The sequence below is a fragment of the Trachemys scripta genome, chromosome 2 (genome assembly GCF_013100865.1).
Source record: "Trachemys scripta elegans isolate TJP31775 chromosome 2, CAS_Tse_1.0, whole genome shotgun sequence".
Lineage (NCBI taxonomy): Eukaryota > Metazoa > Chordata > Testudines > Emydidae > Trachemys > Trachemys scripta.
The window spans coordinates 52,644,799-52,672,499 of NC_048299.1; the positions used below are offsets into that span (position 1 = coordinate 52,644,799).

The window sequence follows — 27,701 nt, forward strand, 5'->3', positions numbered from 1 at the left end:
CCACAATAACAGTTGTTGACAGAAGTAGAAGGCTCCTATAGAGATATAACAACCAAACACGGAAACTCTTTTCAAGGCTAAAAACACAGGTGCTAGTCACAAATTACACAATGTATCAGCCTGGCAATTTTCATGTCACTTTGTTAACTGTGGCAGTCTATAACTGTGCAGTACCTTTTATACTTGTCTTCAGCTGCTGCATTTGCTGGGTTTTGCACCCTTATCTTTCTGCTCCCTAATAAAGAATGTCTAAACCATTAATTAATGTGCCAATGCTTAGATAACTGCTGCTCCTAGGCTGAACAGCAGTTGATTTTGGGAGCCTGCAGCTGGTCCTTGGTGAGAAACTAATGTCCCTGAGTCAGATGTGGTGTGATTTGTTTATTGACATCATGTACATGTTTTTATCTACACTATGTACACGAGTGCTCTCAATCTTAAACTGAGATAGCATCAACCACACACAGCTCTGAAAACCGTAGCTTAGCCAGTCTGAGAAGCCACCAGGATGTTGTAGACTGGGACGTAGGCAGTTAGACTTAGTAGTCAGAGCAGTGGTGATCATACCTAGTGCTCAGATCAGTGAACCAGAGGTCAGAGAGGAGACAGAGTCAAGCCAAGTGTCAGAGACGGAGTAAATAGGGGTGGGGTGTAGAAGCAGGGATCTGAAACAAGGCTGGAGGGCAGGGACCTGGAACAGGACAGGAAGGCAGGAATCAGGAACAAGGCAGGGCTCAAGAGTCAGGCGAGAAGGCATCATTCAATGTAGCAGCCATTCAGAGATTCACCTAGTTGCTAAGACAACTTTCTGTGCCTCTTTCTGGCTTAAATAGTGAATCTGAGGCAATTGAAGAGGCCGTAAATCTCCTCCAGTGGGGAGTTTGGTGGATGGTGCCTATGGTGAGCTATGCTCCACTAGCCCACACTCTCTGCTGGTACAAGCAAGGGGCCGAGTGGTGGCTGAAGACTGCCTGGGGACCTGTGTTTGAGACCCCTGATTGCTTACACAGGAGATCTCCTTCCATCCTCTGAACTGCTATAGAATATCTCCCTCTGAGATGACCTGAGCATTTCCCAGTCAGGATATAGAGAGCAGCAACAGATCCAACATATTGACCTATACTAACCTGTTACTGTTCAGCAGATTCATTATCATATGCACAGTAACTGTTGTTCTAAAAGGTACAATCTCCTTCAGAAATGCTTTGTTGAATAAGAGAGAATTAGTGGGGAAAGTTGAATCCACTGTTTCCAGAATGTATTTAAACTCTTCAAAAAATTACAGATATAAGATTCCAATAATGGGCCAACCTTGACCCTGTCTCCATTTGGGCTGAGGCTCAACTGGTACTGCAACAGCTCAATTCTGTGGATGGGCCCTCTGTGGCAATATGCTCTGGGAAAAGGCTATGGGCATTCCATCAGAGAGGTGAGGCTGAGGGATCCAGCTAGTGGGTTCTAATGGCTTCCACAGAGTGCTACAGCTTCAGACCCATTCTGCAATCTGGGATTTTCCTACTCTCCTGGTTCCCTTGCATATCTGTTCAGTGCTCTTAACAGCACAAAGATCCCCAGTGAAAATAAACTGAAAACTTTCAATTAATGATAACTGAACAGAAAACAACGAAAGTGCACGGTAATAATATAAACATTACGTAAGTCCGGTAAACATATCTGAAGTGAAATGAAATGCTCAGTAAAACAGTCCTGAGAGAGACAATTTAAATGGATTATGGTGATCATGAAAAATGTGAATAAATAATTTAAAAATAAATATTTATGTTGCATTTATATAGCCCTTTTCGATTTAGTAATAGTGGTGGGAAGTGTATACTTCTTGATTATTTCTCGTTGTGGTATTCAACTCCCCTCCATATTTCCCTTTACTTGAAATGCAATATGTGGTGAAATTTAATAAATGTAAAGTTTTGACTGACAATCTAAAATAATTGGCTTGAGTTTGATAAAACGCCTATGTGAAAGCAAACAAAAAATGGGTAAATGAATTAGATAATGGGTTTATTCAACTGTCTGGAGTGTCACAGAACCAACTTCCTATAAAAGGGACAAATTATATACAGTCCACACTCTAGTGCCTGAATGAAGAAGGGCTGGTAAGAGATACCTGGAAATATATGATTATTCATTTCTATGGAATGAATAAAAAAACTTGATTAATTAAATGCAATACCTGCTTGAAAATTGATTAGAAATTTCTTCAAAGAAACACTAAGTAAAACAGTTAGTTTTCTAATTAGAAGAGAAATTCAAAAAAACCTAAAAAAATACCGTTAAGGTTCAAAGAGAGATGGTGTTTGAAAGTTGAGACTCCCAGTTTAGGGCTTTGAGTCTGCACTTAATACTGCCCTCTTGTGCTTATGCCTTAAAACACATTCTCTCTTTATATCATCACAAGTTATCTGACAAAATGTTACAAAGTAAAATATAAACTACAATTACTGTACAGTACACAGAGGCTCCAGACTTGGTTTGATTTTTAAGTCTCAATGAAAATTACAAAATAAGCTAAGTTTGAAGAAAGCTATTTCAGTAGCTTTAAAAATTGTCAAGTTGGTACTCAATCTGAAGTATGGGGTCTGAAGGATTATACAATTCATAAAATGGTGCAGGGTGCTCGTCATGCCCTCATAAGATTTAGCAATAACCCCCAATACAGCATGCTATAATTTCCCAATCCATTCATGTTTGGGGTGAGTTCAATGAAAAACAACAACAACAACAAAACCCAAGTCCTCAAAACAATAAAAGCAAAAACCAAAAATCTGCCTTTGCATCAGATGCAGGAGGATATTATAGGCAAGAAAAAATATATAATGGATCCCAAAGTTTCAAGGTTTTTCCAATATATTTTTTCTTCATTCCACAGATTCTAAGTTTCTATTTTCCTTTAGAAGAAACAGCCAACACAATACAACACATCTTGAAAACCCAAGTCTTAAAAACCTGAGCTTGATTTGCCCTCACTTGCACCAATTTTACATCAATATAAAACTGCAATGATATTAATGGATTTACACCTGATTTACATTGGTATAAAAGGAGATTCAGGCCCTGAGTCTCCAGCCTTCATAATGTAAGCAGCAATGGCAGAAACTCTTTACCATACCATTCTTAGTGATTTAAAGTCACTCTAGTTGGTTATATGCTACCCATTCTGCTCCTTCCACTGGGAGCCTGTTGGAAGTGGGAGAAGCAGGGAAGGGGCATGTCAGGGGGTAGACTGGAGAACCAGTCAACTGCTGTTTTTGTTCCCAGAGGCTCCAGGAGCTATGGAGTGAGAAGGTGCCTTAGGGCCAGTGTCATTTTTTGGGAAAAATATTCCATAGTTAGGAGACAGAAGGAAATATTTCTACCACAGCTTTTTGAGGCTGCTCAGATATATGGAACATTAGAGGCAGTCATGATGTGAGGGGGAAATCAGAGTACAGATTTGACACTGCATTCTGGGCTATCAATACCACATATATGATGTTTTATATGTGTACATACACATATAATTTTTGTCATTTCTGCAGTTAATACATAAATATGTGCTGTTGACACATTCAAAACATACCATATCTATGTGTATCAGGCTGTTTATTTAATTATGCAGTATTTTATTAAATTAGTTCCTGGTAATGCTATTAGCCTTTGACTTACCCTGGCATTGGTCCATTTCCAGCAAGACTGTAAACTTGACGAGGATTTAAAAGGTACTGAAATTTTCTGTAAATTCTGCAGAGGAGAAAAAGTTAGGAGAAAAGTGCTTAGTAATTTTTTTTAATGAATAAGTTACGCTTTTGGATTTTTTTTAAAGAAACAAAACAAATGAAAGAAATGTGGATAAAAACTTAAGAAGTTAACACAAATTGTACCTTAATAAATTTAATAATTTAAGATAAAATCTCACATTATTATAATAAAGCAAATCAAATATATGAGTGTTTCTATTACAATTTATATAGCCTTGTAGATGTGCATACAGCTTTGCAGGTATAGCATTGAGACAAGTTTCAAATACAGAGTATATAAATAACAGGTGAGTAGACATCGTCAGCACATGGGTGGGATAGGTATGGTGACAAAGCATGAGATGAGGCAAAAAAGCACTCGGGAAAGCATTTGGGTACAAAATTTTAGAAGCACAATTTTATACCTTCAATTAATTATTGGCATAAAATTACAGGCATAATTAATTGTGGATGCAAATGCTAGCATTTAGACATCTACTTGATTTGAGAGTGCAATCAGATGGCAAAGTAGTAGTGTTTTTACCCACAAAAAATACAAAATCATTTTTATTTCATTTTTATTTTTCCCAGTGTTTTATATATGGGAATTTTGGGTTGGATTATTGGAGCTGTCATGTTCCGACCATTTATTGAAAATATGTAGGAATGCAAATGGGGAGCACCTGATAGGGCAGGCTGATCCAGAAACAGGAATCATCATGAAAAAAGTTGTGGAGTCATTACTAGGAGACAAAATTAGTATGAAAGTGCTGAGCAGAGGGTGCACGGGGAGAGTACAAGTATAGTAGGAGAGCGGATCACGGATGTATGAGGCAGTCATGAAGAGGCTTAAAAAGTTAAAATTAAGTTTTCCACTAATATCAATGTCACAATGGGACTTATTGATATAGCTATATAAAGATTTGTCGTATCCCATAACCAAAAATAGCCATCAAATATTTATCAGGATAAAGAAAACAATTTTCAAAAAGGTGGGCAACACATTTTTTTTTGTATTGTAAACTTTTTGGGACTAGCACAATGGGATCTATGTTCATGATTAGGGGTTTTAGGCACTATGATAAACAAACAAACAAAAAACAAATAACAACAATAATAATTTTCTGTTAAAAATTAAGGCTATGTCTCCGAAAGCCAGAATACATGTTTTGTTTCACAGTATTGAATTGTTTAAATAATTCCTAGTAATGACTACAACTAGAATTGTTTCCTTGTCATAAATATTCTTTTCCACTTCTCACTCATGGATGAGAAAATTCCTCCTGGAATGGCCCTCTGACATGAGGACTGGGTTCTATCAATCATACTAATTTGAGTTCATAAAGCCTTTCCTCCTCCTTGTAATTTAAATGTATATTTCCTCAGAAAAACTGACATTTGGGAATCACACATTTTAATACTGTATTAGTTTTTTTAACCGTAATCTCTCTCTCTTCCTTATCTGCTCCTTTTTAAAAGTCTCTGTTTAGTTGTTTTTTCCCCCACTCTGCTCCATTTTCACCCTATTTTTCCATTAGATTTTTCCTCTCTGCTCCTTTGTCCACAGATGTTCCCCTAAGCAAAATGGGAATCTAATAATATCTGAACTGAACTTTTGAACTTAAAATGCTGAATGGTTTCAAATGAGAAAAAAAACAAAGTTGCCTGTACATAATCTCTATGTACTTTTTTGTAATAAATGTGTAATTTACTAGGGTAGGAGAGGGAAAGGCTTTATATAATCAAACCTCTTAAAATATGGTCATCTGTAAATGACCATATTGAAGATTTTTTTTAAAGTCCGATAATGTATCAATGCTTGTCAGTCCCTTGATAAATCACCTCACCCACTCTCACTCATTCATATTACTACAGCCCTGGTACCAGTCATGAGACAAAGACAATGGGTGTGACTGGCTTCATCTTGCAGATGAGCAGACTACTCTGAATTATCATGATGATTACTAAACCAGACATGTGACAGGTGGATTTTAAAATGCTGTCTGTCTTTTCACAAACATTTAGCTATAAAGAGTGCAGTAACTTATTCATGAGAGGGCAAACGATTGCACTTTTAATTTGCTGGCTGGTATGCAGATGTGCCACTGCTCTTTGATGGGCAGACTCTCTCCTAAGAGAGCACCAACCCAGAATAGCCAGTAGTCCAGTTAGGACACAACAGTCAATCTCTCTTTCAATGTCTGATGTTAGACCTGCTCTACTTTGTGTAAATAATATTCATTGGGCCACAGACTAAGAAACTGACTCTTTAGTCTGGTGTTAGGGCACATTACAAGTGAGTGCCTTAAATGTTCATTTATTAGCTATTTGGGGTGGGTCATGACTCATCACCGATAGTGCTGATTTTAACTACTACCTGTGCACAGTTTACAGTGAGTCAAGTGACATTCTTACTCAATATTTTCACCACACTAATAATCTTCACCCGATCACATTGTAATGTAGACACTAGCGAATATTCTTATCACTGCCCTCTTACTTGAACATATCCTATTCCAGACAGTAGATATGTTCAAGTCAGCACTATCAGAATCATTCAGTGATGAGTCATAGTGAATCCACACATCTTGCTTTCTACTATTGTAACGCTAAGATTTTAATAACTTACACCTTTATGTACGTTACTCTTTGTGCAAAAGCCAGAACTCGGGAATGATTCATTTCAGTTCATACGTTTACCAAGGAGGAGGAAGAAATTGCCTGTAAATGTTTCCCTTCATGCTAAACTATAACTGGCTAAAACAATATGAGTGATATGCTCAAGATTGGGAAATGGACAGTTAAATAATTTCTCTGCCCCAGTTTGATATGTACAGTAGCAAACAACATAATTATTCTGACATGTTCTGATCAAATAAGTTGCTTTTACATGTAGAGAATGAGAATTAAGGCACCCTGCCTTGTGACTGGGTTTGGGGGATGGAGGACTGCAGACAGAATCACGAGGCAGAGTGACAGGTAGCGCCACTGCACATAGCTCATTAGGCGGACTGCTATATTGGGCTGGGCTGACTTTCTTGGGACTAAAATCAAGCCTTTAAAAGAATAAGACAGACAATAATCTACTGAGAGGCTAAAAATCATCTCTGTAAAGGAAAGGTGACTAGACTGGGAGGAGAAGTCAGTCATAAGAGTGGTGCATTAGGGGCATTCATATTTAGGGGAATTTAGCTTTAAAACATCCATACTGACATGGAGAAAGGAGTAGAGCATAAGGCATAGTGAGATGTACCTTTCATTAAAAACTTTAAAAAGTAGCAACGTTTCCTGCTAGGACAGTCTGAATTCAAAAAGCATATTTTTGATACATGGTGCAGAAACAGTTGCAATGCCAATGAGAGTTTATGAACCCATAGTAGTCATAGCTGGGCCCTTGGCTGGGTAGCCACTTTGAACCAAAGTTATCTGAAACAGCCAAGGTCAAACATCAGCCTGTACAGCACAGACACTGAACGTGGAGCCAGCAGGAAATGTGAGTGTATGAAAGCTGATCTCCAGTGCATCCCTCTGAGAACTTGTCAAGGAAATAATTGTCCAAAATCACTTGCTGTTCAGACAAACAAAATGGCAAATGAGGAAGGGAAAACATTAGCATTGGTTATCACATAACATCTGTATGATTTAGTAATTACATGAGAAATGTAACCTGTAACAATAAAGATTCTTGGGAAGTAATGGGTGCCACGTGTGTAGCCATTTGTCAAAAATCACTTTCTGTTGATTAAACTATTTTGTCAGTGAGGCCGTAAATCTACGTATTTTATTTACAGAAAACAGAAAGTTGTTTTGATTAGTTAGATTTTAAGGATACACATATAGAAATGTTGTCAGCTCTAGGCTGGATTCTAGAACATCTTTCAGACTAAGTTTGTTCTCAACCACTTAATTTCCATTTTACGCTCACAGTATTTTTTAAATCATATGTTATGATTTGGTTTAGTATGTGAAGGCTATCTTAATATAATTGTGAAATTTGCTGCACTTCTATGTAACCTCATTTATAATGGGAATATATGTTTGGTACATGAAAAGCTTGAAATTGTTAGTTTAATCTTAATGTTATTTTCCTATTATTATTTATTTAATTGTATTTTTTTCTAATCCTTCATAAAGACATTTTCTATACAGCTGTAGTGTATCCTTGGTCCAAGCCAATGTTAAAATGTTGTAAACTGAGAGTCACTATCTAGCCCACCACTTAAAAAGAAAGTATAATTGGAGTAAGTTTCATAGTATCCTTTATTACATAAATATATCTACTAGTTGTTCAACTTTCTTAGTTTACTGGTATATAGATTTCTTTAAAATCTCAAGAACAAAATTGTATTAAATTATATACATTTGCCAAACCATTGCTTATTGAAAAGAATTTGAATTTTATTACCTGTAATCAAGATAATACTAGACACTGTTGAAGAAAAAAGAGGCTACTAGCCACAGTAAATTTTGTTCTCTGAATATGTTGCCTCAACAGATCAACATGCTGTATGAATGCACTGTGCCAATATTCAAGAAGATACCCACTTGCCTACTCCAAACTATTCCTCAGTCTCCTTCCCTTCAATTTCAGAAGTGTGGCTAGCATAAGAAAGGAACTAAGGGAAAGTCACAGGTATTTATAAAATTAGTTCTATAATGCTGAAACAGAAGGGTATGTGTACCCTTCCCAAAAGGCTAACTGCATTGAAATGGGTTGGTACAATATGGCGAGGGGGTAGAATCTCTGAACTCGAACTTCTACACTGCTATTTTTAGCCCCACAGCACAAGCCCTGTGAGCCCCAATCAGTTGATTAGATTCACTGCCATGGGTTTGGGATTTTTGTTTTTTTTTGCTGTGTTCATGTACCCACAGTCTCACAGTGGAGATCCGCAGAGACAACATCATGAAGAACTATCGGATTCTTAACAAAATCTGTGACAACCTTTCTTTATTGAATGAAACTCGATTAAAAATTGTAGCTCAGCTCGTCATGATCCATCAAATAAAGAAAATCCTAAGTAAAGACTGTAGAACAGCTTTCAGTAAAACATCACCTTAATCTGAGTGAGCCAAGATAATGAAATTCTAGTCTATAAAAATTAGGTATTTTTACACTACTGTAATTTCTATTTGGGGAATGTGTCATAGCTCATAAACCTTATATTTCAGCCACTTGATAGTATACTGCTGTTGCTGAAATAAGTGCACACACTAATATGGAGTCAGTTTGACTCAGTAGAAAATGTTCTTCCCTCTGGATTGGAAGTTTAAGGGTACAAGTCTCATGCAAGACCTAACCTAATTCCCAAATCTGACATTGCAATGAAGTACTAAAGGCAAGAGTTCTTCTATAAAAGATTCCAATCTTCAGATGAGATGTTAAACTGACACAGTATTTCCCCTTACCTCCTTCAAGTGCTTTAAAAAAAACCCACAACAAGTAAAAAACAAAAGCAAAAATCCCTAACTACAAAAACACACCAAAAGCACATTTCTTCTGAGACCTAAAATCACTAGTTCTCCTTTCAAATACTGTTTTACTAAATAACAAAGAAATCCAGCCTCAAAAATCCTGGGACTATCAAGGGACAACAACAAACACTGCCAGTTAGTCATTGTGGTTTTGTTACATCCTATCCTCTACCTTTTAGCTATATAATGTCAGGGGCAGAAACCATGCACATGATTCTCTACTGCCTGGTGCTTTGAATAGTCACGTTTACACCTGTGCAAAGTGAGTGCAAAGTTGGTGTAAAGTGCTAGGATGTCACTTTGCACACATGTAAATGACTATACAAGGTACAAAACAGTAGAGAAAAATGCCCTATTTTGCCCTGTGCGGCTCCTGTGTTATGCTACAGTCTATAATTATCTGTTACCTGTCCTTGGTTGCTGTCCAGATAGCAATTCAAAAAAGGCATTCGAAGAAAATTTAAAAAGTAAAATACTATTAATATGACCAGGTCCTGAAGACTCATTCACACTTATGATTTAATCCTTCAACACAACATGTGCCCTTAATTACATTCTTATTATTTTTCTGAAAAGTTACTTGCTCTGAGATGAAATGACCACAACAGTACACCTTAAAGATATAGAGCAAAATCCTCTTCAGAGGATATTTTGCATATGGGCCAAGAGCACAATTTCTAGCCAGATTAGGTCTGCCTATGGTGCAAAGATAGTTCCAGATTCATTTATTGACAGCCTCCTTGTGATGATTGATTGGGAAGTCTACATGCGGGCTATTTTAGATCAATTACCTGCCTTTGACACAATTAACCATAAATTATTGTTAACATCTATATGGGTTATGCCAGTGATTAGCTAATTTGCTTGAGTTGCCCCATTTTTCTTTTCCCCTGAGCACTCAGATAGTAGTTTTAGTCAATTACTTTTTTGGTCTGAGAATCTCTCCAGTGGGTGCCAAAGGGTTCTATTCTGCCACTTTTTGCCAATACAAATTAGGAGAGACCATTAGGGGACACAGTGAATTAACTGGGCTGTGGTGCCTTAGAATGCAGACAACACCGTGCATCACCATTTCATTAGACACAGAAGAAACAGCTGATCAGCCTTTTCAATATCTAGCCAAAACTGGGGAGTGGCCGAGACAGACAAAATTAAGGTTGGTGTTCGGGAGATGGGGGTGAGTACTGGAGAAAAATGGCAGAGGTTATATTTACTCCTTCCCTTGACTAACAATTTGGGAGTCCTGTTGGAACTTTTGCTGCTTCTGGATATCCAAATAGCTGCAATGCCCAAGAATGCTTTATTTAGCATTTGGCTAGAAGACTGCAACCTAGCCTTCTGGGAGTGTCAAGGCGAGATTAAGACATTGGCACTACAAGCACTACCCTGGCTCCTGAAGTTGCATGATGACACTAGAATTTCAGTTTTAATTGAAAATAAAATTATATTTCTAGCACTCGTGGCTTTGAAGTAAATCTTGAAAATATGATTTGAGACTAACTGATACAGTGATTTCTGCATGTGTTGCAGATAGCCTGACAAAATAGTTTTAGGAGGTCTGAGCTGCCCCAAGCATCGTAGTGGGTGTTAGCTCTCAAACTTGCTGCTTTGGGGGGCCCAGCAGACACAACCTCGGCAGATGATTTGGGGGTGGGAAAGGGCTCTCTGCCACCACTCTGTCATGGCTCTCCTGGAGTAGTGTCTTTGATAAGCTACACTTAAACACATGCTTAACTTAATGCATGTGAATAGTCCCATTAAAGTCAATGTGACTATGGACATACATAAAGTTAAGCACATATGTAAGTGTTTGCAGGATCAGGACTTAATACTTTAAACCCATTATTCTAATGCTTCCCTTTTGTAGTCCTCATAATGTTTGGCCATTGTGGCCAGTATTATAATGAGGGTAGAAAACTTTTTTATTGTTCATATTAAGGGTAGATTTACATCAGAACAAAATGTATGTCTATTGCCCTTGATAGAACATAAGCCTAAATGGCTAACTATTATGGGAATTATAAAAATAATTGTTAAAATATCAAAATTAATACAAGAGATAGAAGCCCAAATTAAATTATAATACTCCTGAGGGGATTCTGCATAATGCACGTCCGCAGAAAATGTCTCCTCACAGAATTTCTGCAGAAAATGGCAGGGAAGCAAAGGGATGCCACGTGGGGTGGGCACATTTTTTTGTGGGGGATTGCTCCCCTACAAATAGAGGAAAGGCAGTGGGGGGGGGGGGGCACACAGGATTACGTGCCACTGCCGCCACCCCCATTTTTGCAAGCGCAGAAGCGCAGAGCTGCGTCTGGGCTCTGCTTTCTCTGTAGCTGAATCCCACCTCCTGGGTCCTAGTGCCAGTCATGCTCCCTTTCTGTATACAACAATGAGTGACCGCAGTGGGGCTGGGTAAGAGGAGATGGGGGAAAACGAGGGAAGGGGTGGCGAGGGGGAGAGACCATGGGAAATGAGGGGGTGTGGAATAGGTCAGGGGGAAGGGAATGTGGGAGTGAGGGTGGGGATGGAGAAGAAAAGGGGATGGGGAATCGCTGGGGTAAGGAGAGCCCAGCATGCGGCATCCCCTTGGCAACAGCTGGGGCTCCCCCATTAAACAGGCCCATTGAACTCTCACTCTGACGAACTCTACCCCTCTCACATGGACCCCTCCAACAAGACCCACATACCCAGACCTCCACCCCACTGATCCCAACCAGTTGCACATGGACCCCCACCCCATCAAGCCCCACTCCCCCAGCACCCAGACCCCCCCCCCATTGAACCTGCCACACCCAGACTCCCCCCACCCCCCGCTGAGCCCCAACCACCTTCACCTGGATCCTCGCAGAGTCCCATTGCCCCTGCGCCTGGAACCCTACAATGCGCCCCTGTGCATCCTGATCTCCCACTGAGCTCCCCGCATCTGGATTGCCCCACACAGAAACCTCACACCTAGATCTCCCCACACTAAACTCATCCACACTTGGATCCTGCTGAGATGAGCCTGCCCACCCACACCTGGTGCCCTTGGTGCAGAGGGCCAGGGCCCTGGGGTATTTGTGGAGCAGGCGCAGCCCTTGCACTGTGTCAGGGTCAGGTGGAGCCTCACTGCCAAGTCCCTGTACCGAAGGAGAAGGGGGCTTCAGGCTGATCTCCCACCTCAATGCAGCCAGTGGCCTGTGCTCCCCACTGCCATGCTGGAGCCTGCACATTTATTTATTAATACAATATGCTGAATTTTGCAGAATTTTAAAATATTGTGCAAATATTTAATTTTTTTCTGCATAATTTTTAACTTTTTAGGGCAGAATCCCCTCAGGAGTAATTATATAAATACATCACTGGATATAGTTAATATTTGGGGTCTTGAAGCAAAAATGTTGCACAGAACCCCTCTCATCACTAACTACTGTACTAATACAGTACTAATATTAATACTAATATTAATACTAATACCTCTGCTGAAAAGGATACTAGGGATGTCCAAATCTAAGGCATCACAGTGTTAAAATGTACTCCAAAAGTCATTCAAACTAGTTGTTCTAGATCAGTTCTTCAGGTTGTCAACTGCATTTTGACACAAAGGATCAACATATCAGAAAGACTGACACACTTTTAAAATAAAAAAAGAAAACAGCATACCTTTCTCCTTGTTTCCCCCCACTTTTAGGGTTGACAAAAACTAAAAGCGGATGAGTTCCTGGAACCGGAGTGATCTAAAAGTAGGGAATAACACATGCATTCATTAATGTTGTGTCTTGCATTCAATTTATCCTACAGTAGACAGAAAGCAAAAGCTTAATGCAAACTCAGGCTGTGCTCCTGTAACTGTAATCCAGTTGAAATAATTTCACAATTTGCAATAATTCCCTTTTGACTTTTATTATTCTCTCTCTGGCATACTGTTGTGATGCCGTTTTAAACATAAGTTCCATTGAAATCAATTCAGCATTGGCACATATAAACTATATACCTAAATAAAGAATGTATACATCTGCTGATGCAAGAAATTAATGACTTTGATCTGGGAGAGCAGGTATATCCCATGGCAGAAAAGCAATAAAGAAAACACAAGGTCTCAAGAAAAAAGTGTATTTTTAAAACAATTTAAAACTAGCATTCCCTGTCCTTTGGGGTATGTTTTCAGCCAGGTGTGTCTAAACCTAAACTATGTGAAATGTTGAACCTAAAGGTTATGCCACAAGATGATCAGTATTTTTTTTATGTTACTAACCCTCACTAACTGAAATGGCATAAAACCATGCTTTTTTTTTTTTTTTTAAAGTGTAGCAATCAGTACCAGTCAAAGATAGAAATACTAATATTGGAGAAGTGAATGCTGTCTATCTGCTTCCCCTCCCTCAGTTGGGGATGTAACATAATAGATATTGACATCAGTTTTTAGCTTAGAAGCAAAACTATCACCACCTTAGTAGACAATATAATTGCTATGCACTTTCAGATATTATGGGGCACATCCTCAGCTGATGTAAATTATCATAGCTTGATTGACATAAATGAATTTATGAAAATATTCACCAGCTGAGGATCTGATCCTGTATCCCTTTTCAATCCATTAAGCAACAGTTTTACATTAAAGTTCTCCACACCATTTTATACAAACATTACATGAAAAAACACCTTAAACGAACATTAAGATTGTAAAGTTGAGCACTCACAAGTTAGCAAAAGCCAGTATTAAGAGTGTCCCTGCTCTCAGCTGTAATGTCTGATCCCCGTGGCAAAGTCCTGTTCAGCTCCTGTAGCCCTGGGCTGGAGCATGTTCAGTGCAGATGGAATCTTCAGGGAGTTTATTTGCTAAACTTTAGCAAGTCTCCAGTGAGTATGTACAAACTGAGATTTTTCAAATGTTTATAAATTGGCCAGATTAGGTTGATTTTTGATGGAGAAATCAGTTTCTCTATCAAAATTCAAGTCCTTGCTCCAAAGCACTGAGGCACTAGTGCTTCTAATGAAATAACTGTACTTTTTTTTTTTTAACATTGGCAAAATAAAGTATTTCTCCTAATACTATTCTCTGAAATGGTGAAACCTTTTCAGTGAAAACTTCCAAAATATTCAGTCTCAGACAGACATATACCATGGAAAAATTCAGTTAAAGTTTGATAATGCAATAAGCAACTGAAAAAAGGTCTTACAATGTAAAGTGTCAGGCAACCTTACCTATAGATAGCACTACCAGTTCCACCTATAATTATATACAGAGTGGATCTGATTCTGATCTAATTTACACCAGGGTAAAGTACTGTGAAGTCAACGTAGTTACCCAAGTGTAAAACCAAGTGAACATCAGAAGCAGGGCCAATATACCTATACAGAGTATGCATTGGATGTTTGTGCATCAATATACTTTGGATATAAAATTGCAGGATATATTAAGGATTGTCATATATTTATTTCTTATCTATAATTTTAATTAATTTTAGTTGTTTAGTCCAATTCCAGTGATGTTTGTTCCTGTGAACCAATGATACTCATTGTGACAAAGATGGACTACCTATCTGAAATCCCTTAGGACTCAGGTTAATTAATGAGACTCATCTTAAGGTTACACATGATCTATTACTTCCTCTAATTAGAAATAATAATCCTGATCATTATGCTGGTTAGCTAGAAAGAAGTAAGATTAATGTGCTTAACTATGATTAATAGTCTTCTCTAAGTAGCAAAGATCCTCAATGCCACTGAGTTACCTGCACTTTCTTCTGTGATTATGTTTTTTTCTTGATACTTTTCTAAACAAAAAAATAAATCTCATAGATGCTATTATTTCCCTTTCAAAGCTTTTACATTTCAAAGTCCAACCATATTATCATAGGTAAAAGTTCTTGGACCATCTAAATAGCTTAATAATCAATTTCTATTCTATTCCATTCTGAAAAAAAATAAGGTCTCTTTCAATTAATTCCTTATAGCTTTTCTAAATGACTTTTCTAAATAATGTAGACATTTCCAGATAATTCAAAATGCAACCTGAGATTTAGACTAAATTAGTGAACATTTTCATGCCTTAATTTAATTTAAAGAAGGCCTTCCTGAAGTTACAGAACAGGTCACTTAAATTATCTCTGGGCCCAATCCTGCAGTAGAAGTTTTGCCATTGTTTTCAATAGGAGAACACCAGATATATCTTTAACATGAGGACCATACTACCAATCTCACAGAAATGTTGTGAGGATCTGTTAATGTTTATATAGTGTTTTGAGAATATAAAACAGTAAATAAGTGCCAATTATTAAGTTTTCTGCTCCAAATATTTGTCTTCCAAGTTAAACTGCCTGCACACCTGTTTTGAGTAAATTACTGATGGCAGTTTCTATATTTTATAGGGAGATGGCAACATTATAAAATAAAATTTTTGTCTTGGATTATTATTGATCCAACAAAGTACAAGCATTTGTTATCTAACGGTGTAATTAAGTAGTAAAAATACACATTAACCTTAATTACCCAGCTACAAAAATTTAGCATCAGGGTGTCTTTATACAGAAAATTAGGACAACAATATGAATGTACAATTTACTATATTTATTAACCAAATCTGAGTCCTTACATAAACGTTGTTAGGAAGAATTATAAAATAAGTTCAAAAATTAAAACCCTCACAGATCTGGAGAATCGCATAGATCCATAGACTTTACGACCAAAAGGACCATCATGATCATCTACTCTGACCTCCTGCACATCACAGACCACAAAACCTCACCCGTCCACCCTGTAATAGACCCATAGCCTCTGCCTAAGTTACTGAAGTCTTCAAATCTTGATTTAATGACTTCAAGTTATAGAGAGTGTATCATTTACTCTAGTTTAAACCATGCTGCAGAGGAAAGTGAAAATCTCCCAGAGTCTCTGCCACTCTGACCTGGAGGAAAATTCTTCCCCGACTCCATATATGGCAACCAGTTAGACCCTGAGCAGATGGGTGAGACCCACCAGTCAGAAACCTGGGAAAGAATTCTCTGTACTAACTCAGAGCCCTCCCCATCTAGTGTTCCATCTCCAGCCATTTGAGGTATTTGCTGATAGCAGTCATGGACGGATTATATGGCATTTTAGGCATTCTCATCAACTATCCCCTCCATAAACATACCAAGTTCACTCTTGACACACATTAGGTTTTTGCCCCCACTATGTCCCTTCAAAGGCTGTTCCAGAACTTCACTCCTTTGATGGTTAGAAACCTTTATCTAATTTCAAGCCTAAACATATTGATGGCCAGTTTATATCCATTTGCTTTTGTGCCACATTGGCCCTTAACTTAAATGACTCCTCTCCCTCCCTGGTGTTTATTGCTCCGATGTATTTATAGAGAGCAATCATATCTCCCCTCAGCCTTTGTTTTCTTAGGCTAAACAAGCCAACCTCTTTAAATCTCCTCTCATAAGGTAGGTTCTCCATTCCCCTAGTCATCCTAGTAGTCCTTCTCTGCACCTGTTCCAGTCTGAATTCATCTTTCTTAAATACGGAAGACCAGAACTGCACACAGTATTCCAGATGAGGCTGTGACAGGTTAGACTCCTTGAGATACCACTGAGCCCGCTTCTTATGCCAGTTTGGGCACCCTTTTTACCTGTCTTGCTGAGTCAGGCTATTAAGCCTCCTCCAACACACACAGAGGCAGGACTATACCCAACTGTAGTATGAAACAGACATTGAGATCAGTTCTGGGAAGGCTCAGTTTCAGGGACTTGCTTCAGCACACAGGTGTCCACCTCCACTGGAATGCAGAGCCAAAGATATATTATAAAATCCACCTCTTCCTTCAATGTGGAGGAAGCTATGCAAAACTTCTCCCCCACACACACACCCAGTTAGAAATTACAGAAACTGGGTTTAATAATAAACAAAACAAATTTTATTAACTACAAAAGGCAGATTTCAAGTGGTAAAAGGGGTAGCAGACAGAACAAAGCAGATTACTAAGCAAATGAAACCAAACACGCAAACTAAGCTAGTTTCACTAAAGAAATTGTTACAAATAGAATTTCTCACCCTAGATATTGTTGCAGGCAGATTACAGGAAGTCTTGAAAGGCAACTGCACTGGTCTCCCTCTTGAGACCTCAAGTATTATTACTCACAAGTTAGATGCCCTTTTAACCCAGCTTGGGTTCAACCCTTCTCCCCCATTCCATTCAGTTCTTGCCTCCAGGTGTTTTTCAGTGTCTCTTTGGGTGGGGAGGCAGAGGAGAACCATGATGTCATTCCCCTGCCTTATATAGTTCTTGTGCAAGGAGGCTTTGACTTCTAGTGAAAAACCACTGGCATTCCAAAAGGGGAGGGGATAGCTCAGTGGTTTGAGCATTGGCCTGCTAAACCCAGGATTGTGAGTTTAATCCTTGAGGGGGCCATTTAGGGATCTGGGGCAAAAATCTGTCTGGGGATTGGTCCTGCTTTGAGCAGGGGGTTGGACTAGATGACCTCCTGAGGTCCCTTCCAACCCTGATATTCTATGATTCTAAGTACCAGTGACTCAGATGCCTGTCTCTGCATGGCTGTGGCAGCCATTGCTCGTAGACTGTCTCCAGTGTCCACAGGAAGACTAACCTCTTTCACAGTCCATTGTCTCTGATAATGGCCCATTAGCCCTGTCTGGCTTTTCCACTGTTGTACCTGAAGGGCTGGTTGGGGTTGACACCCAAAGTAACACATTTGAAATACAGATACATAGTTAATATTCCTATCTTCAGATACAGAAATGATACAGGCATACAAATTGGATCATTATATTCAGTAAATCATAACCTTTCCAAACATATCTTACATGAGCCAACTTACATAAAGTATATCTCAGTTATGTCATATATGTATCATAAGCATATTTTCATAAAGAATATGGAGTGAAATGTCACAGAGGCCTTGTACAATGGTAATAACACCTCTCTTTCTCTACTGGAAATACCTCTCCTGATGCATCCTAGTATTTCTTGAGCCTTTTTTTCATGCCCACATCATATTGGCAGTTCACTGTCATCCTGCGATTGACAAGGTCTTTCCCTTGCTCTGTTGCTTCCAACTGATACATCAGAAGCTTATAGCAAAAAATTCTTGTTGTTAGTCCCTAAATGCATGACCTTGCATTTCGCACTAGTAAATTTTGTAAGGTCATGTAAAACCATGTTGTATTTTATTCCAATTACCATTTACCTCTGTGTCCTTAACTACTTTATCTTTCAAAATTTGTTCCAAGACTTTGCATACAATTGAAGTCAAACTAATGGGACGGTAGTTTCCTGGATCACTTTTTCTTCCTTTCTTAATTATAGGTACTATATTTGCAATTCTCAAGTCACAGGGCACAGCCCCTGAGTTTACAGATTTATTAAAATTCCTTGCTATTGAGTTTGCAATTTCATGTGCCAGTTCCTTTTTAATATTCTTGGATGAAGATTATCCAGGTCCCTGATTTGGTCCCATTAAGTTGTTTGACTTCCCCCTCAGATGTAGTAATTTCTACTTACATATCCTCATTTCCATTAGCCACCTGCTACTGCCCCCCAAACTCCTCATTATCCTTATTAAAAACTGACGCAAAGTATTCGGTTGGGTGTTGGACTATACCTATATTATCTTTAATCTCCACCCATCCTCTGTCCTTAGTGGTTCCAGTTCTTTCCTTGTTTTCTTCCTATGGCTAAAGTGTCTTTTATTGTTGGTTTTAATTTCCTTTGTAAACTCCAACTCTGCTTGGCTTTTGGCAGTTCTCACTTTTCCCCTACACCTTCTGACCTCCAGTAGGTAGCTTTCCTTTCTGATCCATCTCTTCTTCCATTCCTTGCAGGCTTTCTGTTTTCTCTTAATATTTTGTTTGAGAAGCTTGTTCATCCAGTTTTGTCTGCAACTCTTCCCTACAAATTGTTTCCCTTTGCTTGGGATGAAGACTCTAGATAGTTTCTCCAAGTTTATCTTAAAGTAATTCCAAGCCTCATCCACATTCAGATTCTTGACTTCAGTCCAGTTAACTTCCCTAACTAATTCTCTTAATTTTTTAAAAATTGCCGTTTTAAAATCAAGGCCCCCAGCTGCAGATGTAATTTTAGCTTACACTGCGTTAAGTCATGATCACTCAAACCAAGGTTGCCCTCTAAGTAATTCTCGCTACTTATCAATACTAAATTTATAATAGCATCCCCTCTTGTTGGTTCAGTGACTATTTGGTGAAGAAATCTGTTGGCTATCATATCCAGGAATATCTGGGTTCTATCATTATTAGTAGCACTTGTCTATATCTGGGAAATTAAAGTCTCCCATAATCACACAATTCCCAGTAGTATTTATTTCATTAAAATGTTAAAGAAGTCTCTGTCCTTATACAAATCAGATCCTGGAGACCCCAAGCACCATCCCACTGTTGCCTTTCTTCCCCAAAGTTATTTGATTTTATCCCTTCACCAAACAGATTTCATTTTATTCCTTACACCAATTCTAATTTCTTTACAGCCTACCTCACCATTGGTATATGATACTACTCCACCATCTTTACCTTTATCTCTATCTTTCCTGAGCAGCACATACCCGTCAATACCTGTATTCCAAGCATGACTACTATTCCACCGTGTTTCCATTACCCCTATAATATCTGGTTCTAGTTCTAGTATTTTATTATGCAGGCTCCTTGAATTGGTGTACAGGTATCACAGTGTCTCTGCTTGGCTTCACCCAGATTCCTTGTCCAAGTAGGTACAGTCATTTTACTGCCAACTGCTGCAGCACCACATGAGGAAAAAGGGGGACTTTGAAGTACACAGGATGAACCAAGCCATTTAAGACATTAAAAGTTAAACCAATACCTGAAACTGCACCTTAGTGCTTTTGAAAATTCCAACAGAAACACCCTAATGGGCCCTAAGGTGCAACTGGGTCACGTAGATTCCAAGAAACAGCTTCCTGGCCAAACAAATAATAAAAGTACTTTTCATCACTAGCACTAGCAGGGCGTTCTAAAGTAGTAAAGAATCCAATAAATCCCCAAGCTTTGAACCTGTCTTACAAAATGCAGGTAAACTCCCTCAACCAAAGGCACAGATATCACTTTTGCCATATCTTCCGGTTGTTTCCCAGACCTACTACTATAAACTCAGGCTCATATGGACAAAGCCTCAGCAATTTTGCCTTCAACCAAGCTTGAATCCTGGTAAGAAACATGGTATTACTCTATTATTGTTCATATAGTTCCCATGTGTGTGCATGGTGCTTTACAAAAAAAAATAAAATAAAAATGGAGTCCCTTCACCATGTATCAGATAAATGGAAACACAGAGCTTAGTGTTATCTGCAAAGTATGGACAACATAGGCTGTACAGTCAGCTACTGAGGGGCTTGAATCACGCTTCAGCCTGGTACCGGAACATTTTGGTGGCTAAAAATACTTTAAAAGAGCTTCAGAAGTTCCACCTGTCTCACTCTAGAGAGCTGAGAAACAGGAATGAGAATCTTGCACAGATTACATTCTTAGAGAAGGAAACATTTACATTATTGTAAGGTAAATGGTAGTATTTTCCAATACTTAGAAGAATTGGAAATATTCATACCATACTGTAGGAAATGGTTCCTTTTTAAGGTTGCTCAATGTATTGTCTTCTCTTAACCTATAAATGCCCATATAAAACAAATAAAACAACAACAACCACCACCACACCTGAAGTCCTTGTCCATCTACAGTGACAGAATTTGCTCTTTGCATCTTAGTCCGTTCTCCCAATTTGTTCATTTGCTGGGGGCAACTCTTTTCTTTTTTCACAGTTGCTTGTCTTTCCTAGAAGAAAAGTACAAAAGGGCATTTTAACATGGAATACAAGTTTACTCTAGCTGATGTAGTGGAACCACGTACTAGCTTTTCCACTAGAGGCAAACATTCAGATCCTGCATTAGCAAAATGAGATCTCGGTCAAGTCACTACGTGATGTTTGGGTACTTCACACAACATCTATTTATGTGCCTAGACGTGCCACAGAGACTAGGCAATAGATAGATGACAACTGTCCAATCACAAAACAAATGCAATGGTGTGAAAGATAATCTGACATTGTATTATCCCCATCTGCCAGGTCTAGGTTCTCTAACATGGAAGCTAATCACATAAAATCCTAATAATTTAAAATGAAATTCTTTAACAGATCACTAATCTCTTGAAAACTGTTTCTGATCCAGGATAGACAGTTTTTTGAGGGCACTTTCATTGGGTACTGGCAAAATATACTCATACTTTCAGGTACTGTAATAAACTGACTATATAGATTTAAGAGAAATCTTTTCTTTTATCAAAGATACATTTTGTGGACTAGGGAAACAATATACAGAGAGCATAGCTAACCTACATCAGACTTCTAAGAGGTTGGCAACTTCTGATAATATTGATGCATAGGGCATATGGGTGGGTGAAAGGCAGAGAAGATACAACTCTTTAGAAAGAGAAATACTGTGAGATTTGACAACCAGATTTTCAACTGTTTATCAACTAGTTTCACCAAACTTTGTGATACCATTAAAATTAAAAAGAGGCAGAATTCTACTTATTCTATTTATAAAATAGATCCATCATGTCCTTTTTCATATGTCCACAAAATACAATGCAAAATGATATGGCAGATCTTGATTACTTAAAATCTGTGTCCCCAATCCTGGGCTGTGCTCCATTAATTTTATCACTCCAGACATGCAAAGGGGCTTTAAACTAGCCAGGGGATTAGATTGGCACAGAACTACCTCAGCAGGAAACCACATGAAGGGCACTTTTGTGCCACTACCCTCACTCCCCCCCAACTGTGCTCAATAAGCAATGTATTAAATGCCACAGCTTATGTTACATACTGGGGCAAATCAATCCCTGGGGTACTTGCAACAAAGCCAATGGGGTTTCACTGCAATTATTTTGTCCCATTCTTTCTAAAGGAGTTTAAACTAATTAGTAAGAGATTTTGACACAGATTCTCTGGCATAGCTGACAGGCATTCAGCTTAGTACAATGCCTGAACAGCACTATTGTTATTGGGGTTTAGTTGAGACGCAGCAGTGGCTTTGTACCATCATTGTGTTCCCAAAATTAGGGGCTGGGCAGAGGTCATTCTTGCCCTGGCAGAAATTAGTGCTCCTAGTTGCCTCAGGATGCTCTAAATTGTACCTGGCTGCCTATGGCCACAAAGAGACCTTTTCAGCAGGGAGGGATTGCTGAAGGACAGTAGCATTCTGACCTCCAATAGTAGCCTACAGGTGTATAGCACAGAACAGATATGGCACTGTATACTTGCTGGATATTTTCCCTATACAGGGAGAATCTTCAAGAGGCCAGTTAAGTTGGATGTTTTGACCTTCTGGATGTTTTGCACTTCTGTACCAGTACAATAGGATTATAGTGGGCTGGGAAGGGGCTCCCTGCACCATCCATTTTACCCTCCGGCACTTGGGGAAGCTTTCTGAGGCAACCGCACAGGGACGGAGGATTGGCTCCTCCTCTTCCCTTCCCCTTGTGAAGAAGGAGGATCTGTCTGGAAAGAGGGCCAGTCTCTCAGACAGTCCCTGGATATTCAGCTCTAAGGGCTTAGTCTCCCAGAGTATATTACCTCTTTGTGTGGTTTACTTTCTACCCCTCTTCCTGGCGCATATTGCTTTGCTGTCAATCAGAACTGTTTTGGGTTTAGTGCATCTTGTGACTATTACTTCCTCTGCTGAACTACTTCTGTTTCCCTCAGTCTCTGGGTGGAGCAGCCTTCTTCCCGTTCACCACCCCTTCCAGTGGTAAATTCCCCACTTTTAATCTCCTGCCCCTTCAAGGTGCATCTTGTTAGTGTGGAACATGCCCAGAAGAGCTTGTTAGTCTCCTCCTTACCAGTGTGAGGACATGCCCCTTCACAGGGCCCAAGAATCTGGCACATAACTTAGTTGTTTTAAATATCAAAGTACATTTAATGATTATTCAAGGGACAGATTAACAGTGTTGGCCAGGCATTGTACAAGCTTACCTGAACAACCTTGGCAATGCATCTCAGCACTGACCTGCAAAACACACACTCTCTGTGTTGCCCCTAAGACTGTCAACAGTGCATGGCTTTTATGATTTTTACAAATTGGGACCAGGATGAGACCATCAATCTGATTTTCATTTTTTATCTAACACAAGAGTTAAACTCAGGTATGCCTTGCACAAATCCACTGTGCCACTCACTCTAGTATTTTTTAAATGGGAAATCTGTTGGTGCTATGAGCAAAGAGAGACAATTTCAAATATTAAAACAAATTCTGCACAACAAGAAACATTCTAAACAACTTTGGAAATAATTATCATCATCAACATCAATCACTCAAAAATTAATAAGAACTACATGAGGAGAAAATACCTGAGTTAAGTAGGATTTTGTAATACCTTGGTGCAAAAGATCAAATATGGCTATTGATGTTGCAGTATTTTCAAATCTCAAACCATCTGTGGCTGATATAAAAATGGTTTAAGGACAGAAGTCAGGGGATTGGGGAGAATTCAAACTCTAAATAGTGTTAAATTGCGCAACATATTGTATAGTAACTCCAGAACTCTGAAGATAAGGGAAAGGGGTAAAATCCAACATATAAAGGGGGAAATAATTTTAAAAGAGAGAAAATAAATTATTTTAAAAAATAGGTCTATTCCTAATATGTGCTGTTAAAAATCTCTTTTTACACCATGCTGTTTCTCAGAGAAAAAGTATTTTTACATTGCTGAGAATGGTCTTGACAAAAGCGATGTTTACCACAATGCCCAAACCTGCTGTTATTGATCATTCACAAACTAGAAGCAGCAAGTGATGATTACCTCAAGCACAGTTGTTGTTGTTTTTTTTAATCCCAGCGTGAGACACAGATAACAGCAAAGCCCCTCAGTTGGCACTATGACTGATACTTCCATTTCCAGCAACCTCCTTTATCCAGCTTGTATTACTTGCGGTCTGGGTTAGAGAACAATTTGCCTAACTGAACAAGAAAGCTTCTCCTGCACAGTTATACTATAAAATTTCTCCATACATTGGAAACAGAAAAATCTACAGGCTTTAAGAGAAATATAGGAGTTTTCTATAGCATCTCTATACCCTATAGAATATAATGGAAAATTTATATTCCTGCTATAGAACTCCATTAGAGGTTATGAAAATCTACAGAACAGACATTATCTACTATAATCTATTGTTTTACAGTGATTTCTAAAAATGTATATTTATTTTGTATTAACTTCTACAGGACTTTCCCACAAGGGACTGCTTCAGTGAATCTAATGCCTGCTTCAAAAATGGTGTTGCAATACATCCATCAATCCCAACTGCAACTCTAAACATCTCAAATGTACAGAACCAAAACAGTGTTTCTCTATTATGGGCACCTGCTGTCACTTTTCCAAGTGATGGTGGGGGTCATGTTGCTGGGGCAGGGATGTAATGGCAGAACCAGAGTGAGTAGCATGTTGCAGTATGCTTAGGATCATGAATTGCCTTATTTTGGTCTGTCATGTCCACAGGCTAGCCTTTACTTCCTCTGTACTTCCTGCCATCTATCTTAGATATAGGACATATAGGACACCAGAGTATGTCGCTGGGTGCCAGAAGAGTGCCCTCTCTGTAATGTTTTGAAAGGGGCAGATAAGGGACTGTCCACCTTCTATTCCACACTCCTGCTGCTAGGCACAGGTTTTGTATGTGTGTTGCACCAACAAGGATCTGGCTCATAGTAGAGATACATCTTGACTGTTTACTGTACATTTGCATTAATACAAATACAAAAAAATTTACATGGCCAAAAAATTTTCTCTCAGATTCCCTGGCACTGATGGTCTGTATATGTCTATCAAAGAAAATCTAAATGAAGGTTCCTTTCTAATTACAATTTAAAAGGAATATTTTTTTAAGAATTGGGATATTACTATGATATCCAAGGTTTTATCAGAAACTAAAAATGGCATTTTAAAGAGATAATAACAATTTAATAAAAACATTTCTGAATAATGGTGCACAACTTTTAAATTAATGTTAGGCAAAGCTGACACTTAAAATAAATGAAATTGCAAAATGCAGACATTTATTTCCAAGGTGAGAGACATTTATACTACAACTATGTTCTATTCAATGATTTTTTTCATTAGGACATACAAAATGAATGATGTAGCTGTAAATTATTTTGTCTGATGGACATGGGTGAAGTTGAGTGAGAGTTACTCAGTGTAGCACTTTGAAAAGTTAATGTACATTTTGATGGCTTAAGGAATCAAATTGTTCTGCTCTTCTGTCCATTCGTCAGGTTGATAACATTTAAAACAACCCTTGTTACACCAAGTGAGTACTCTAATTCTACACATTTTCCCACCTTTCATATCCCCTTTTCTCCCCCTCACATTCCCCACTTTGTCATACTATCCTTTGGCTGTCAGACAGGATGGAACGTGGATCACTCAATATCACTCCAGGGAATCACTGTTGAGTACCATGAAGCACTGCCTCCAGATAAGAGAGAGAACCTGAAAACTGAAATTGGTCTTTTCAAATGACAATGTAGACTTCCACCACTAAACCACTAGGCCAGCCCCAAAATGCACTTTATTGCAAGAAGAATGTTGCAATATCAAGACCCTTTTACACTTATGTATATGTGGACACCTCTATGTTACGCACCTCAGGGAGTGAAACTCCTAAAGTAGGTAGAGTCTGTTGGGGAAAAAAACGTTTCAGCTAAAACATTAGAACAATGGGAGGTGGGAGGGGAAATCCACTAAAAGGAACATTAAGTTACAACAGTCATGCTGAATAAGTAATCAACAAATAAGTGAGCTGGTTTATTCCTATTTCTGACACTCTTCCACAAAAGTATATTCTCACAGCATTATGGCTACCACATCACATGATTCATATTTCTGAGAATGAGGCTGAGAACACTTGCTTACAGATTCAGAGAAATAATGTGGAAAAAATGTCTGTGTTGCCTGAAATAGTTTAAAGAGACACCTTTTGCTTCTTGTAAATATTTTCTTCTTTTTTTGTCCTTTTAATTTTTTGAATCCTAGTCCAAAGCCAGGAGCGACTGATAAACCATCTTTTTCTACTAATTGGTTAAGAAACTATACAGTGTGCATGTACAGAAATAATTTCTGTTTTCTGTTGATAGGCAAAGGTATACACTACTACACATTTTAAAAAATGAAACTGTGACATTCACAAATACAGCTCTGTCTACTCGCACTAGGGTGTGCAATAAACTGTATTGAAGGCAACTGATGGAGCAAATAGATACATGGGCATCTGATGTCCATGAATCTCCAGGAGCAGATCATTCAACAAAAGCTGTCTCTGTGCCATAAGCATCTGGGAACTGACTAACAAGGGTCAAAGAAAACCTGAGTTACCCATTTATTGTGAGAGCTGTTTTATTACAAGCTTTTCAATAATATTACACAAACATGAGAGTAAGAGCCAGATCAAAGATGGGAGAGATTGTTGACATCCACATCTACGTATTTTTTAAAAGCAGGCTGCTCTAATCTTGCACCAGCTGCCCTCATTCCCAAGGGGCTACGCCAGCAGCTCGTGATCAGTCAGGTACCTGGACATCTTGGCCAAACCTTTTTCCTTTAGCTATATGCCTGCACTGGAGGCCAGGAGAGGGGACAGCCTCAGAGCTACTATAGAGGCTCTCTCTATGCCTCCCAAGGTTTCCCTCAGCTGTCTGGTTATATTAAATATGAGACTGCTTTGCAACAGGAGAGTACCACAAAGCAGCTGGGCTGTACTGGTGAATATAACAGAAAAATAACATAGATAAGTTGTTTAGAACATTTTCTCTATTAATTACTCTTTCCCTTGTACTCTATTGTGTAAGCTATTTTGAGAACAAGGCTATCTTTGTATGGAGTCTGATATTTTTGTTAAGTGTTTAGCTATCAAATTAAAAAAATAAAAAAGTCCTGTTAAGATCACAAACAGATTATTATTTTCCTGTGTTCACATTTCTGGACCTTTGGTGCACTTCTTGAGCGACTGAAGACAGTTGGTCTTTGATCTCACAACTCAAAGAATGCATCAACAGTAAGGCCCAAGACAGCATGGCTTATTACTTACATTTAAAACCTAAAATAAACGTATACCATAGTAGCTAATAATACATGATCCTCTAAGAAAGAAGATACAAACTGAAAAAGTCGATTTAAGATAAACGTGTATTAAAGTCCAATGGAAGATGATCCGAGAAACAAATTTAGGAATGGATAACAGCGATGGGGCAGGCAGGCAGCGAGGTATAATTCAAAATGATTGAACGTCTGCCATTTCAGTTTATCAGCATCTTATTCATTTTAACATTGAACTGTGTTTGCAATACAGATAATTAATTGGAAAGATACTTTCTTTCCTCCAGGGCAATTATTAATTTCAATCTGACTTCAAAGAAATGGAAAAACTCTTGCTGTAGATAAGAACATCATTGTATTTCAACTGTTTTAGATTTGCAGAGAACTGAA

General features: G+C 38.5%; 1 protein-coding gene across 2 annotated transcripts in view; it reads right to left on the reverse strand.

The window, feature by feature from the left end:
* The window catches only part of DGKB (diacylglycerol kinase beta), a 457,353-nt gene that overhangs the window by 285,866 nt on the left and 143,786 nt on the right, over positions 1–27,701 (reverse strand). The window contains exons 13-16 of one of the 2 annotated variants that reach the window (XM_034760547.1): positions 25,864–25,896; positions 20,874–20,990; positions 12,855–12,928; positions 3,664–3,738 (exon numbers count right to left, since the gene is read on the reverse strand). In XM_034760547.1, coding sequence (XP_034616438.1) covers positions 3,664–3,738; positions 12,855–12,928; positions 20,874–20,990; positions 25,864–25,896 — 299 coding nt within the window. The remainder of the gene's footprint in view (positions 1–3,663; positions 3,739–12,854; positions 12,929–20,873; positions 20,991–25,863; positions 25,897–27,701) is intronic. The other variant, XM_034760549.1, reaches the window with a different exon arrangement.